At 51.2% G+C, this 13774-nt stretch overlaps 1 protein-coding gene across 8 annotated transcripts in view; it reads left to right on the top strand.

Moving 5' to 3' along the window:
• The window catches only part of SIL1 (SIL1 nucleotide exchange factor), a 313671-nt gene that overhangs the window by 298937 nt on the left and 960 nt on the right, over positions 1 to 13774 (top strand). For all 8 annotated transcript variants that reach the window (XM_082382073.1, XM_082382078.1, XM_082382071.1 and 5 more), the window contains 2 exons: positions 9232 to 9328; positions 9773 to 9937. In XM_082382073.1, the coding sequence (XP_082238199.1) occupies positions 9232 to 9328; positions 9773 to 9937 (262 nt within the window). The remainder of the gene's footprint in view (positions 1 to 9231; positions 9329 to 9772; positions 9938 to 13774) is intronic.

Below are 13774 nucleotides of genomic sequence, written 5' to 3'. Positions count from 1 at the left end.
GAGTCAAGAAATAGGGTTTTATCAGCACCCCAGAAGACTCTCGTGCTCCCTCCTAATTCTAATTTCTTTTTTCAGGAAGATTTGCCAACCTAGAAGATTAGACCAATGTTATAGACAAAGAGGGAATCTGCATTTCAGAAGAATTTGTCAGAATCTCATGATAATCTAATAGGTCAGATAGAGAAATTGATGATCAAGTAGCTACAAATCCGCATGTCTTTAACAATCAGACCTAATAAAGGTTTGTTTATAAGTGGTTAAGTGTCAACAGAGCCTTCACTGTAGTGATGTGCCAAAGAGCTCATGTCAGACTCTGCCTGTCCAACCTGCATTCAGGTTCCCATGTGAGGGCATGGGGGCAGATGACACAGATTCGGAAGGGATAACCAACATGTTAGACAGAATGAAGATCCAGAAGAATAGTGACAGGCTAGGATGAAGGGCCCAGGTAGCAAAGCAACATTTAAAATTTTATTATTCAATTTTTAATTTTAGAAATAACCCATATTTGTTTTTTTGTTTTTTTTAAAGTCTTACCACACAGGAACAAAAGTATGGTGTCAGTCCACCAAATCATCTGTAAATTGTTTTTTACCTTCTCTACTTGTATTCAGGGCCATGTTGGAGAACACTTGACTCATCAGAGGGTGATATGAACAGCCTGCAGGGATTTGACCTAGGCAGGCCCAGTGTTGAGTCAGTTTTGTGACACTACTGCCAAAAACCTAGATGTGCCTCAGGTATTAGGGACAGATGACCTTGGGGCAGAGTGGCTGGGACCACTGAACTCTGGAGGGGTTGGCCCTGGGGGAGCCCTGTGGGTAGATGTGAATACCACCTCTGCAGGGATTCGTCAGTACATGGGGCAGTGTCCCATAGAGCATTGTCAAGAAGGAAAAGGATTTCAGGAGTCACACGAAGAATGACTGCTGGATCCCATGAGGCTAGATTTGTGAGAGGGGATCTTTCTCTGGGCATTTGGCTTCTGAGGTTCAGAGGGGCTGACCTGTCAGGGCAGGTTCAGGTGACTCTCTCTACTTTGAGAGGGCAGATTGGGACCAGTGGATATAAGCTTCATGAAAGCAGATTTTAGCTCGGGAACAGAAGACATTTTTCTAGCAATTGGAAGAGTTTAAAGCTAACGTAAGGGTGAGCCTCCCTACTGCTGTAATCTTCAACCTGGCAGCCAGTTATCAGACATGCTTTACTGGATAAAAGGTTGGGCATTGGATCTAGTTATCCCAAATGCTGGTCCTCAGATCAGTGCCAGGCCTCCTGGTAAGGCTTATGTGAAGCATTTGTGAAAAATCAGGTGTTTAAGCCCTATCTTCTGAGACTGTGAGTCAGTATGTGTAGGGTAAGGGTTAGAATCTGTTAGAATTTTCAGAAAGTGCCCAAAGTGCTCCTTGGAGAAATGGCTTATTCCACAGCAGGTGTAGGAAAAGTACTATATCTTGTACAAGAACATCTTGTGCCAGAAAGTATGGAGGTGCTCAAAGAATGATGGAAATGTGTCAAAAAGACACAGAAACCAACATGAAAAGGCTCTATTTCTTTTTTTCAGATTTATTCAGGTATATTTTACATAATCGTAGAACTGGATTATAACCCATAGATTAAATAAGAATCCATACTGATATAAATGAATGAATAAGTGAGGAAGAAGGAAAACTTCTTTTAGGTAGAGTGCCAACAAATACAGATAGAAGCAATGATGGAGTTTGAATATCATCCTTTGACAAACATCATGGTATTAATTATTTTAAATAAGAATTACTGGGGACTTCCCTGGTGGCGCAGTGGTTGAGAATCCGCCTGCCAATGCAGGGGACACGGGTTCAAACCCTGGTCCAGCAAGATCCCACATGCCGCGGAGCTACTGAGCCCGCGCTCCACAACTACTGAAGCATGGGCCTAGAGCCCGTGCTCCGCAACAAGAGAAGCCACTGCAATGAGAAGCCCGCGCACCGCAATGAAGAGTAGCCCCCGCTTGCCACAACTAGAAAAAGCCTGCGCGCAGCAACGAAGACCCGACGCAGCCAAAAATAAATGAATAAATTAATAATTAAAAAACCCAAACAAACTCTGTGGAGCTAAAACATAATTTAAAAAAAAAAAAAAAAGAATTACTGATGAATGCCAGAACTAATGCGTGAAAGTTTGATGAGGAACAGGCTGTCTTCATATCTTAAAGAGTCTCCTCACAAAATATTTATCAATTCCAAAGGGACAAATAGTATCTTTATAGTGGAGAAATCTGGCAGACACCACCAGGATCAAGTAATCAAAGTGAACACAGCCACTTGTGAGCCTGAATGACATCATGTGCCTCCTGATATGATGTACCGAGAAAGACAAGACATTACTTTTGTGGCATTCTTGCCAACCGACACTACCTCAATCTAATCAGGAAAAAACATCAAGTTCAGGCTGAGGGACATTCTACAACTGGCCTGTACTCTTCAAAACTGTCAATGTAAAAAAAAAACAAAAAACAAAAAAAACTGTCAATGTAGTGAAAGACAAAGACAGGCTAAGGAAGGGTGTGTCAAGGTTAAAGGAGATTCAAAGACATGCTTCTCAATTCATCATGTAAGTCCTGGATTGGACCTTGGACCAAAATTATTTTTCTAAAAAGGATATTATTGGGACAGTCGGCAAAATCTGAATATCTGTAGATCATGTGTCAATGTTAATTTCCTGATTTTGATAACTGTACTGTGGTTATGTTCTTAGGAAATACACACTTGATACATATACAGGTAAAGTTGCATCAAATCTGCAACTTACTCGCAAATGTTTCAGAAAAAATGTATAAACATAGAGAGAGAAAATGAGAAAGCAAATGTAGTAAAATGTTAACAGGTGACTCTTGATAGAAGTCTTTTTTTATTTTGCAACTTTTCTGTAGGTTATTTTTCTGTATAATTTTCTGTAGTAGTTTTTAAGTGCCCAGTCTGAAATGATTTAAGGGAGGGGGAAAATGCCCAAGGTGATTGTGATGCAGAGCTATGTTTGAGAGCTACCAGATGTCAAGAAGATTCTTCAGTGCCCCTTCCTCTGAGGCCCCTTTGTCTCTCCAGAGGTAGGAAGATTATCATTCTGTGTGTTTGTGTCTGGAAAGAGGTTCTAGAGATACTGTTGTGAGCTTTATCATTGTGGTGAACTGTGGGTGTCCCACATTTGCTTACATGACTGGCATCTGGTTGGGGACTGTATTTGAATGGGTCCAGTGATTCTCCTTCTTTTCTCCGGCGTCCAGATAGAACTTCTGAGGGGCCTAATGTGGTTCCCACCATAGTCAGGTGGTATGAAGCTCGTAACAGGCTGGATGTTTTGTTTCTCCTGGGGGCTTCACTTCCATGTGGAAGAGTTGTACGTGGCATTTATTTTTTTGGTGAACCTATTCTGTTTTTATTTAAGTTGGTAACTGTCCACATCTTGATTAACAGATGCTTAACCCTATTAATCCCTAGATGGCAGGCTACTACTATAGATCCCTAATGAACCTATTTCAGGAGTACACATCCTGCAAGTCCTTGTGTTTCACAGGTGATCAAGGCCACACGCTAGGGCGCAAACAAGGTGAGGCCATCGGAGAAGGAATCTTTCTCTCTGGGCAAGAAGATGAGCATGCACAGTGTCATCAGTCAGGATCACAAATGATTAAGCCTGCGGTGTGCCCCCTTTCCCTACTGCACAGCATCTTCGCAGAGAGCATTTCAGAACGGCAGCTTTTTCTTCTGTTATTAAGACAGAAGAAATAATAATTGTGCTACTTAGAAATATTGCAAGGATTCATGAGAGGGCACATACCCCATGTGTCCCATGTCGCCAGTGTGCCGTGGACAAGCCTGATATCTAGGTTTGGACTGAAACTCCGGATGACACAGGCTCTGCGCCAAGGGTTTCACCTTAGTATTTCCTCAACCCCCATCGGACCAGTCAACCTAATCCTTATTTCCCGTCCTGAAGCTCTGCCTTTTTGTTTTTCTCCTTTTCCACTGATTCAAACTCCCTTTTTAGCCCTTGTTGTTCTGATTCACCTGTGCGCAGGATTTCTGTGCATTTCCTGTTTCTGTGCACACACCCTGGTGCCAGCAGTGCCTGCTTCATGGCCCTGTGCATCGCAGAGGACCCCACACTGAAGAGGGCCTGTGTTTGATTTAATGCTCTGCCCTCACCATCTTGAAATTCCTAATAGTTTTAGAACAACTAAATGTTCACATTTTCATGAACATTATGTAGTGAGTCCTGAGTGACAGGGAAGGAGGAGGGCAGCTTCTGAATCTGAAGTGGGCAACATTCTCATGAGCCCCCTGGCCACCCTGAGATCAGCTCCACCACCTCCTCAATGACCCCTAGACACTTGCTCAGCTTGGTTAGCTGAAATATGACCTCTGACCCTTGGCATATTGCCCACATCAGTCACCCTGACCCAGAGCGTTTGGTTGCTGCGAATGCAATCACTTCCATTTCTGCGTGCACCCCACCCGCCCCCCCGCCTCCAAGATTAACAGAGTAGCAGCTGCTGCCATCCCTCTGCACACAGACAGCTGACTCGCCTGCTGATTGTGAACATCCCAGTAATCCAAGTGCTAATGGTATTTATTCAGTCCAGCCAGCTTAGCCCTGAGCAAGGTTTATTCTCATTTATCTCATTGGAGAAGAGCTACGTCCTTTAATATCCTTCTGTTGACTTTGAGCACACCAGCGCCACTGATGTTGCTGAGAGGCGTGCCAGGCCCCTGCCCTTCCAACTCACTCAGATCCCCAGCTGTCAGGACACCCATCTTCCAGCCAGCAAGACATCCCCACCCCCACCCCCACCCTCAGGCATGGGCCACAGCTCAGGTCCTGAGTCTGTAGGCTAGGAGGGGGATGAGGCCAGCATACATGTGCCTGGGGCATCTGGGCTGAATAAAAGCAGTGTTCTCAAGGATATGGTCTGGCCTCTGTGTAGCAACCCCACTATAATTATAATCTTCCGGTCACAATGTATTGTCTAGCATTTTGGCACTCGTTAGCTATTCTATCTTTAACTCAAGGTAGTTTTAGCTCTGCCTCACAGGTGAAGAAACTGAAGTGAAGGGACTTGCCCAAGGTCATCAGCCATTGTTTACAGGATTCTCACCAAGAGTTCGCCAGGCTTTTGCCCTGGCACATTCTGTAGACCTCACTCTGAGCTATTTTGGGCATTTCTTCCCCCAAAACATAGCAGTGAGCATTGAGAGCCCAAGGCTGAGCTGCCTGGAGAGAGAGGGGTTCTGAGAGCATGTTGGTGTCTGCCCCTCTAGGGAAGATTGCTCAAGAAAAGCCCTTCTCTGCTGTCCCTGCCTGGATGGACTGAGTGCCATCTGGAAATGCTAGCCTGGTTTTTCCTACCCTCCTGCTGTGTCTCCTCAGCCTCTTTGACTGGGTGGCACTGAAAGGCTTTTTTCGGAAGGGTATTATATGGAACCCCTGATGTGTCTGTGGAGCCACTGAAGCCCTGAAGCCTGGGGTAGAGCTCAGAGTTACGTAGGTTCCCTCATTTAAGCTAGTCAGGGTGTGGGCCCAGGGCTGCTAAGGCCGCACTTGGCCACACTCAGCCACAGGCCCACATTTGGCCCATGGTCCTGCTCTACTTACCCAAGTTTTCAGGACTCTGCTGCAGGTGAAAAAGTAGATTCATTGCCTTATGAAAGTGATTTTTGCAAGTGGCAAAAGGCACCAGGCTTTCCCTTTTTCTCTCTGGTTTACTTCTCCTGTGTTTGAGTTCTATTCTTTCCTACTCTAAATGGCTTCCCTCCATGGGGATGGTTTGGGTTGGGACCTGCCCCCTCAGGACCACAAGGAGTGGAAGAGGCAGCCATCAGTGGAAGGGAAGAAAGGGGTGTCAGTGCCTGGTGAGGAAGAAAGGATGCTGGGCAGATACCGACACACACCGTGTAACAGAGTCGGCCTGACCTGGGAATGGTGGGCTATGCCTGGCTCAGAGTGTCCCTCCAGCTCATCTCCCACCCCGGGGTCACTGTCCTGAGGCAGGCCCTTCTCCTGGGCCCTCTCTTGTGTCTGTATGCCCTAGAAGTGCTTGTTTCCAACTCCCCGTTTTGCCTTGCGTGTGTTGAGGAAGGAGAAGCAGGAGCAGGTTCCACTTGCTGGGCAGGATATGGGTCCTGTGTCTCCCCATCCTCAGTCGCAGCCTGACCTGCCCTTGTGTCAGGAGTCAGCTGCACTCCTCAGCCCCGTTTTCTATGATTCTTCAGGGCAGCCTTCCACTGAATGGTCTTCTTGCCTCTCTGTACATGCTCATGCTGTTCCCTGAGCACATGCCTGTCGTCTGGTGCACAGGCTGTCTTCCTCACTTGTACTCCAGTCTTCTGCAGTCTCTCTTCTTCCAGGCAGCCCTCCTGGCTCTTCCAGACCAGACTTTCTTATTCTTTCTCTGAACCCCCACAGACCTTAGGTTCAGAGCCACCTGGTACGGCCTAAAGTTACATAGCCGTTCATTTATTCACTCTGAAACCTGTAAGTAGGATATGGTGGTGTGGTGTCTCTCCTATGTGTGGAGCCTGGCTTGTTGAGTGTTGAGTGGCAGAGAACAGGCTGAGTGTCCCCAAGGATCTGTTCTGCACATGGGGCTTCTCTGAGCAACTGCCTGGCCAGTGCCTTGCCTCTAGATCTTTCCTAGGACAGTGCTTTCTGGCCCTTTCTAACTCACATCGGGGCTCTGATGGACGAAAATGCTGGGGAAGCCATATCTCTTCTTGGCTTTTGGCATCTTTTGTTTACTCCCATTGGCTTATTCTTTCTCTGGAGGATCCTAGGAACTTGCCTACACAGTATGTGCCCTCCCCTTTTGCCCCTGGTAGTTTGTTTTATTGTTTGTGCTGTGGTTCCCTTTGGGGTTTGAGTCTTCTCTCCCCTTCTACCAGGTGAAACCTGGGTGGGCAGAGTCCCAGTATTCTTCATGTCTCTCCCCTCTCCCAATACTGCCCCAGTTGGTGACAGGGCTGCTACTCTGGGAGCTGCTTAGGCTGGGTCTCCTTGGAGGCCCCTCTGCTCCTGAGCTCTGAGCTTGTCTTTCGGGGTTAGCCAGGTGATTGTTTCTGGGTCTTGTTCTCAGCAGATCTGTAGACAAGGATGAAGCTTCACATGACGTCTTTGGAGGGCCTTGTCTGTGCCGCTCTGCAGGCCCACTGGGGATGGGGCTCCTAGGTGCTATTCCCTGAGGCTGATGAGATGTTGGGCCTCACAGCCCCCCTTCCTTGGGAGGCTGCGTTTGACGTTTGTGTGAATTTCTCAGCGTGGTCGACTTCTTTTCCTAGACCCTGCCTGTTGTGGGTGAGCGTTCCTCAGACACATGACGGCAGAGACAGCCCTAATTAACTCACGCTTTGATGAAGCAGCTGACTTTCTCAAGTTGGGGGAGCAGGGGGCAGGGGAGAGGCTCAGCTCCATACTCTGTGCATTGGCGCCCACCTGCCTGTCTGGAGAGGAGCTGTCAGCCTTCTTCCCCAGGGACCCCAGTGCATCTCCAGGCTGCTCCTCAGACACAAGTGAAGTTGCAGTGGGAAAGGCCGGCACCCACCCTGCACATCCTTTTGCAGAGAAGATGCAGAGGGATGCAGGCGCCTCCCATTTTACAGCAGGAAAACTGGCTCCATGTGCTAAGTCTGCTTCGAACCTTGAAGCTGGTGCCTGGTAGGAGTAGTGGGTGGACCATCAAGGACTCACTTGGGCCCCATTACCGTACCATCCGGCCCGCTTGTATGGGGTGCCTCCTGTATGCCAGGCTGTCTCCTGTGAGCAGCAAGCAGTGTGCTCTCTCTCTTGTTACCTGCCTCCCCTTTTCTCTGGGTTTTGGACCAGGAATCGACTCTCTGATTTGTCTGTACTCTGCCTTACTCTCCAAGATGTTCTGAGGGCCCCCTGCTAAGATTGGGGGTTAGGAGAAACAGGTGCTTTTTGGGTCTCCAGGGTACTTTGTGGTGGCCATGCTAAGATAAGGCAGCCAGAGCCCAGAAGAGACTGGGTGCCCTCTGTGTGCTTGCTGTCTGGGTGAGGGTGACAGCCACTGTCTCACCTCTGGTCCAGCCTCTCCTCTTGCTGCTGGTCTCAGGCTTTTTACATGCCTGCCACCTTTCTTTTCTGAGGCCTCATAAGCTGCTGATGAGGGAGTCTTGACCTTCCTCGAAGGCCTAACTACACAGATCCCTGCACTTGGCACTTGCTCCTTAATTCATCATCAGTTTGATCTTAGAAAGTAAGGGGTTCCCAGCCATGTCCCTGTCTGGCACCCTGCCCTAGAGGAGGTCTCACCCTCCAGGACCCCCATCCTTTCATCCATGAGCGCTTTGCCTGAAATATTTGTTTGAAGCTCATCACTCTTTCTCTAGCCCAGAATGGGGACTGGAGTTCCAGAGGCAGCTCTGGGTTCTTTGTGTTTCAGTATTGCCCGTTTGTTGGTTGATGCAGTCATGGTTGTACACATATGTTGCTTCATTCACTCCTTACTGTCCAGGGCCCTACGCCATGGCAGACCCTGTGCTGAGTGCTGAGATACAGGGACAATCATAGTGGCCGCTGTCACATAGTGGAGAGTCCAGCAGGGAGGCAGCTGGGTTGGTGCTATTTGGGGATCTACTCAGGGATGCAAAGGCTCCCTGGATATTGTTCTTTCTGCCTGCCTCCCTCCCATAAGTGTTTACTCCATACTGTCTGTGTGCTCCACCCAGGAGGGGAGAGAGAGGAAGGGGTCCCTGGCCCTGGAGCTCCACACCCTGAAGGGAACAGATCGTTAGTGATTCCCCGGAGTGTGATGCACCTGGGATCATGGAAGGGGGAAGCACGTAAGGCTGGCTTGAGGAGCGTGGAGGAAGGCTTTCCATAGGAGGGACACTGAAGTAGCACCTTTAGCATCAGAGGGATCTTAAAATGGTAGAGGTGATTTCCATTCCCAGATCACCCCAGCCCATTGGCTGATAGGGAGTGGACACTGGCCTGGGGCCCTTGGCCCTGTTGTCTGTGCCATAGGCCATTGTACCCAGGTGGACCTACACCAGTTTGTTTCTGTTTCCCCAGATAAGTTCTAGGTTGTCCGGAGTGGGAACACCCCCTGTGCACCTTGTTCCTCCCCAGGGATGGCTGCTGTGGTGGTAGCCCTCTTAACCTGGGTTGGGCCCAGGGGTGTACCCCCAAGTTGGTGAGTAGGTGCAAAGTCCTGCTTTCCTGTGCTTCCCCCTCCAGCAACCCAAAGGTCCAGGTGGAAGCCATTGAGGGAGGAGCCTTGCAGAAGTTGCTGGTCGTTCTGGCCACGGAGCAGTCTCTCACTGCAAAGAAGAAGGTATGTTTCTGCTGCATTTTTCCCGCCCAGACCCCAGCACACCTGTGGAGCCTAAAAGGCGAGGGTCCCTTTCCAGGTTGTACACATCACCCTTGGGGGCCTGAGTGGCCATCCGCTGGGTGGCGTAGGGGGAGAGGTCCCCTTCACCTAAAGCAGCACAGCAGCATGTGAGGCGTCTGGAGGCCTGCTCCCATGGTGCAGTCTCAGGTTCAACACCCTGGCTTCCTGCCCTGGGCCTCCGTTTGTCCACTGGGTGGTGTTGAAGGTGTCTGATGTCTCTCCTGGCTCTCACAGCCCTGGGTGCTGGGGTGAGCTGTACCCAAGGGTGGTGGGTGGGGCCAGGAAGAATGGGAGCTGGGCTGGGGTAGCTGGGGCACCTCTGGGTGCCTGCCCCAAGGCCTAGTTTCTGTGGCTCCTCACCCATCTGGATCTGTGCCTCCCCAGGTTCTATTTGCCCTGTGCTCCTTATTGCGACACTTCCCCTATGCCCAGCAGCAGTTCCTGAAGCTGGGGGGGCTGCAGGTGCTGAGGAGTCTGGTCCAGGAGAAGGGCATGGAGGTGCTGGCCGTGCGCGTGGTCACTCTGCTCTACGACCTGGTCACTGAGAAGGTGAGTGCCCAGGCCTGTCCTGCCTCCCGTGCACTTTGCTTTGTGTTTGTTTCTGGCCATTTGACCCTCCCCCCTCCCCCCTCCCCATATCTTCCATCCATTCCCTCCATCCTCATAGCTGAGTATCCTGAGCAAACATGCCAGCCCTGAGCTGGGCAGACAGGGATGCTGTGGAACCCAGGATTTCTGAGATGTCAGGGCGGATGTCCTGTGGGAAGCGACTGCTGAGCTAAAACCTGAGGGCTGGTGAGGAGTGGGAGGGGAGGAGGGGGCGCTGGCAGTGGTCAGGGCCAAGTGTGCAAGCACAGGGGTCAGCATGATGAAGGGTCAGTGTGACCAGAAGCCAGAAACAGCCAGGATCAGCCCTTCATGGAATGAAAGGTCATTTGGCTGAAACATAGGGTGCGGGTGACCAGGAGCAGGTGGGATGGAGCAGCTGTGTCTGGGAGCCATCACAGCAGCCAGGAGACTGAGGAGCCAGGGGCTGGAATGATGCTGAATCTTAAGATTCTAGAAACCTGGAGGTGCCTTCTCTGGGAGCTTTGGCTCTGGGCAGGGACTCAGACTGGCTGCCACTGAGGGACCCAGGGACCCACGGGCTTGCCATCTGGGAGGAGACTTGGTGCCCAGACCACTTTGGTGTTTGTGAGCCTGAGAAGTGTCTTAATTAAGGAGAGGGTAAAACCAGCCAGGGCTGATTCTTAATTCAGCTGCTGCAGAGAGCATTGGCAGGGTTTTCTCAGCTGCCTCTCTGGGGCCACACTCTCCCTACAGCCAACTGCGGATTAGTGGAGCAGGGCTGGGCAGCCGCTGGAAACCACTTCTGGATGCTGGAGGCAGAGGGGCCCAGCCCTTCCTCCCTGCCCCTCCCCTGTGCACCCCTCCCCCCAGGCCTCAGGCCAAGGATCAGGGTTGTCTGTTGCTGCTTTTCTCTCCACCTGTTGGCTTTTGTGTGTGTGCACTCACTCACTCTGTCTGTCTCTCTTGTCCTGTCTTGTCTCTCAGTCTCTCCCTCTCTCTCTCCCCCTCTCCCCCTTTCTCTTCCTCCACCCCTCTAAGCTGCAGAAACCCAGTTTCTCAGAACAGCAGGCAGCCATGTGGTCCTCACGTCCAATTAATAAGGCCGGGGCACAGCTGACATCCTGGGAGTGGGCCAGCAAGCCAGGGGAAGGACATGTACATAGGCTTGGCATTTCCCAGGAGTAACCTATCACTTTCCCCTCGTGACTTGGGTGTCTCTTTGCTGCCCTCAGCCCTGGCGTAGCGGGCCCTGTGACTTTGCCTCATCCCCGGAGAGCTACCACTGGCAGTCTCACCAAGGCTGCCCTGGTGAGAGGCAGGCCCCTGAGTCAGCTGGCCCCGGAGCCGGCCTTTGAGGCTTTGGGGTGCTGTGAAGATCAGGGAGGGAGTGGCGTCTCTCTGCAAACAGTATGGAGACAGCCATCCTCCTGCAGGAGGAGCACCGTGGAGGAGTTTCAGCCAGAGAGTGTTAGAACAGATGACAGCCATACTTTACACTTGAGGCAGTCAGGGCTTCTTGTTCTTATGGTTTCTCAGAGAGAATAAAGAACTAGTCAAACTAGCCAAACCCATCTGGGGATGGGTCCAGAGCTGCCTGAAGGTAGAGGTGTGACAGGTTGCCAACCGGAGGGTGCCATGCACCTTGAGGGCATCATTGGTGTCGGGAGGTAGCAGCTGAAGGCAGAATTCCCATGAGAGTGTGGGACCACCTCTCAGATTGTTAGGGTCCTTGGCTCACCGGCTTACCCCTTCTGTGGTCTGCCAGACCCCAGGCATTTCTTCTTCTGTCCCTTGGCTCTTGGTGGGCCCTCCACTAAGAAACTGTGCCCTGACGTCTGGGCTCCTGCAGAGCTGGGATGCCCTCCTGTGGTCATGAGCCCACGTCCTCTCGTGCCTTCTTGGAGCCAAAGGGCCGCAGAGGTGACCTGCCCGCTGGTTCCTTCCACAAGTGTTGACTGGTCGTCTGCCCTGCCAGTGCTGTGCCAGCCCCATGGTCCCTGCCCTCCTGGTGCTTTCAGGCAGACATTTATCAGAGAATCTCCTAGAGCATGTAGGCCCTGGAGGCTTATGATCAGGGCCCTAACCTCTTCTGAGGAGTCAAAGGAGGTGCTGAGTGAGAAATGAGGGGTGAGTCAAGTTGACTGTGGAGTCAGTGTTGGGTGAGAGGGTGCCTGGAAGTGGGAGCTGCACATACATAGGTCCTGGGGGAGAGTTAGTGTGACAGGTGCCAGAGTGAGGGCATGTGTGGGGAGGCGCCCACGTGCAGGCAGGGGCAGATCCTGAAGAGCCTCCAAGTCCCAGGGAAGGGAGTCAGTCTTTATCATCAGAAATGCCAAGCTGTGAAGGGTTTGGGGCTGTGCCACATTGTCTGCTGTCAGAGGACTGGAGGATGCAGGCTGGGAGCGGGAGGCAGGGGACTGCAAAAGTACAGTGAGGAGCAGGGCCCATGGGGCAGAGAGCTGGGAGGACTGGGATGTGTTTGGAGGTGGAGCTGGCAGGACTTGGGAGTAGGTTAGGAAAGGACTACTACATCCCTCTCAGCTTTTTCTGTCCCAGGATGCTGACCCCCCTCCTCCCCTGCTTCCTCTGCCAGCTCCAACAATCGCCAAAGCCATCAGGTGGTCAGCTGTGGCCCCTGATCTTTTTCTGGGTTTCCCTCTTGCCTTCCCTGTCATCTGCATGCCTCATCCTCCCCTGGAGTTAGGGCAGTGATTTCTTCTTTCTCCTTGCAAGCACATTTAGTACAACCAGTATGGGACATCTCTACCCACTGCCGACCCTCCATCTCTGCATAGCCTTCCTCTGACATTTGAAGTAAGTTGGTAGACTCCTGGTGGCTTGCTGTGATGGTATAGTGGTTAGTACTCTGCATTGTGAAATAAGTTGGTAACTTGTCAGGTTTCAGGTGTTTCCTTTCCTGCCTCGGGCAGCCTGGCAGGATCGGTTCCCACCATATTCTGATGGGGCTGGGTTTCTGCACTTACCAGACACAGGCCATGCATGTGACTTCCTGCCCAAACTTCCCTCAACTCCCCAGGCCCTCAGCATAATGGCCAGGGACGCCCAGGGCTCTGAGCATTCTGGGCCCCAGCCTGGCCCTCGTGCCCCATCGACCATAACAGCCTGCTGGTCTTCAAACATGAGGTGGGCCCAGGCCTATTGTCGCAACCCTCCTGTGTGTGTGGACCCTCCACCCTTGTCCCCTTGGGCAACTCCCACAAGCCCCTCAAGACTCAGGGAAATGCCAGCCTCCTCTGTCGCCCATGCCCTAACTCCTCTGAGGGAGTGGATCTGTAGTTGTGGTGATGGCGATGTGATGCTGCTGCTGGTACAGCTAACGTTTGTTGATGGCGAAGCTCACATTGTGGGTGTGCTCTGTGTGCTGGGCACTGGCTGCATGGTCACTGTCCCACTGAGTCCTCCCAACAGTCCTGAAGGGCTTACGTCCTCTCCTCCACATGAGAGATGATGGCATTGGGTCTTAGGGAGGCAAATGCTAGCCCAAGGTCATTCCGTCATTCAGCTGTCAGTGGTGGAGCAGGAATTTGAATCCAGACTGTCTGCCTTCACAACACCCTGCTGGATGAAATGTATCATGATATTTAGGACTTATTCAGTTAATGTTTAATCTCCTGCTAGATCCTGAGCTCCTTGAGGGCAGGGACCATGTCTCCATCTTGGTTTCTCCAGCACCTGGCACATTACACAGTTGTTTTTGATGAGTGGATGGATGGAGAGATGGGTGGACGTATGGATGGGCTGGAGAGCATGTGTGAAGCTGTGAGTCCAGTTGGCCTTCTCCCATGAAGGGCCTTT

Source organism: Balaenoptera borealis (assembly GCF_965194805.1).
Source record: "Balaenoptera borealis genome assembly, chromosome: 2".
Classification (NCBI taxonomy): domain Eukaryota; kingdom Metazoa; phylum Chordata; class Mammalia; order Artiodactyla; family Balaenopteridae; genus Balaenoptera; species Balaenoptera borealis.
Note: the sequence above shows the minus strand (reverse complement) of the source record. Positions and strands in the feature narration are given on the sequence as shown.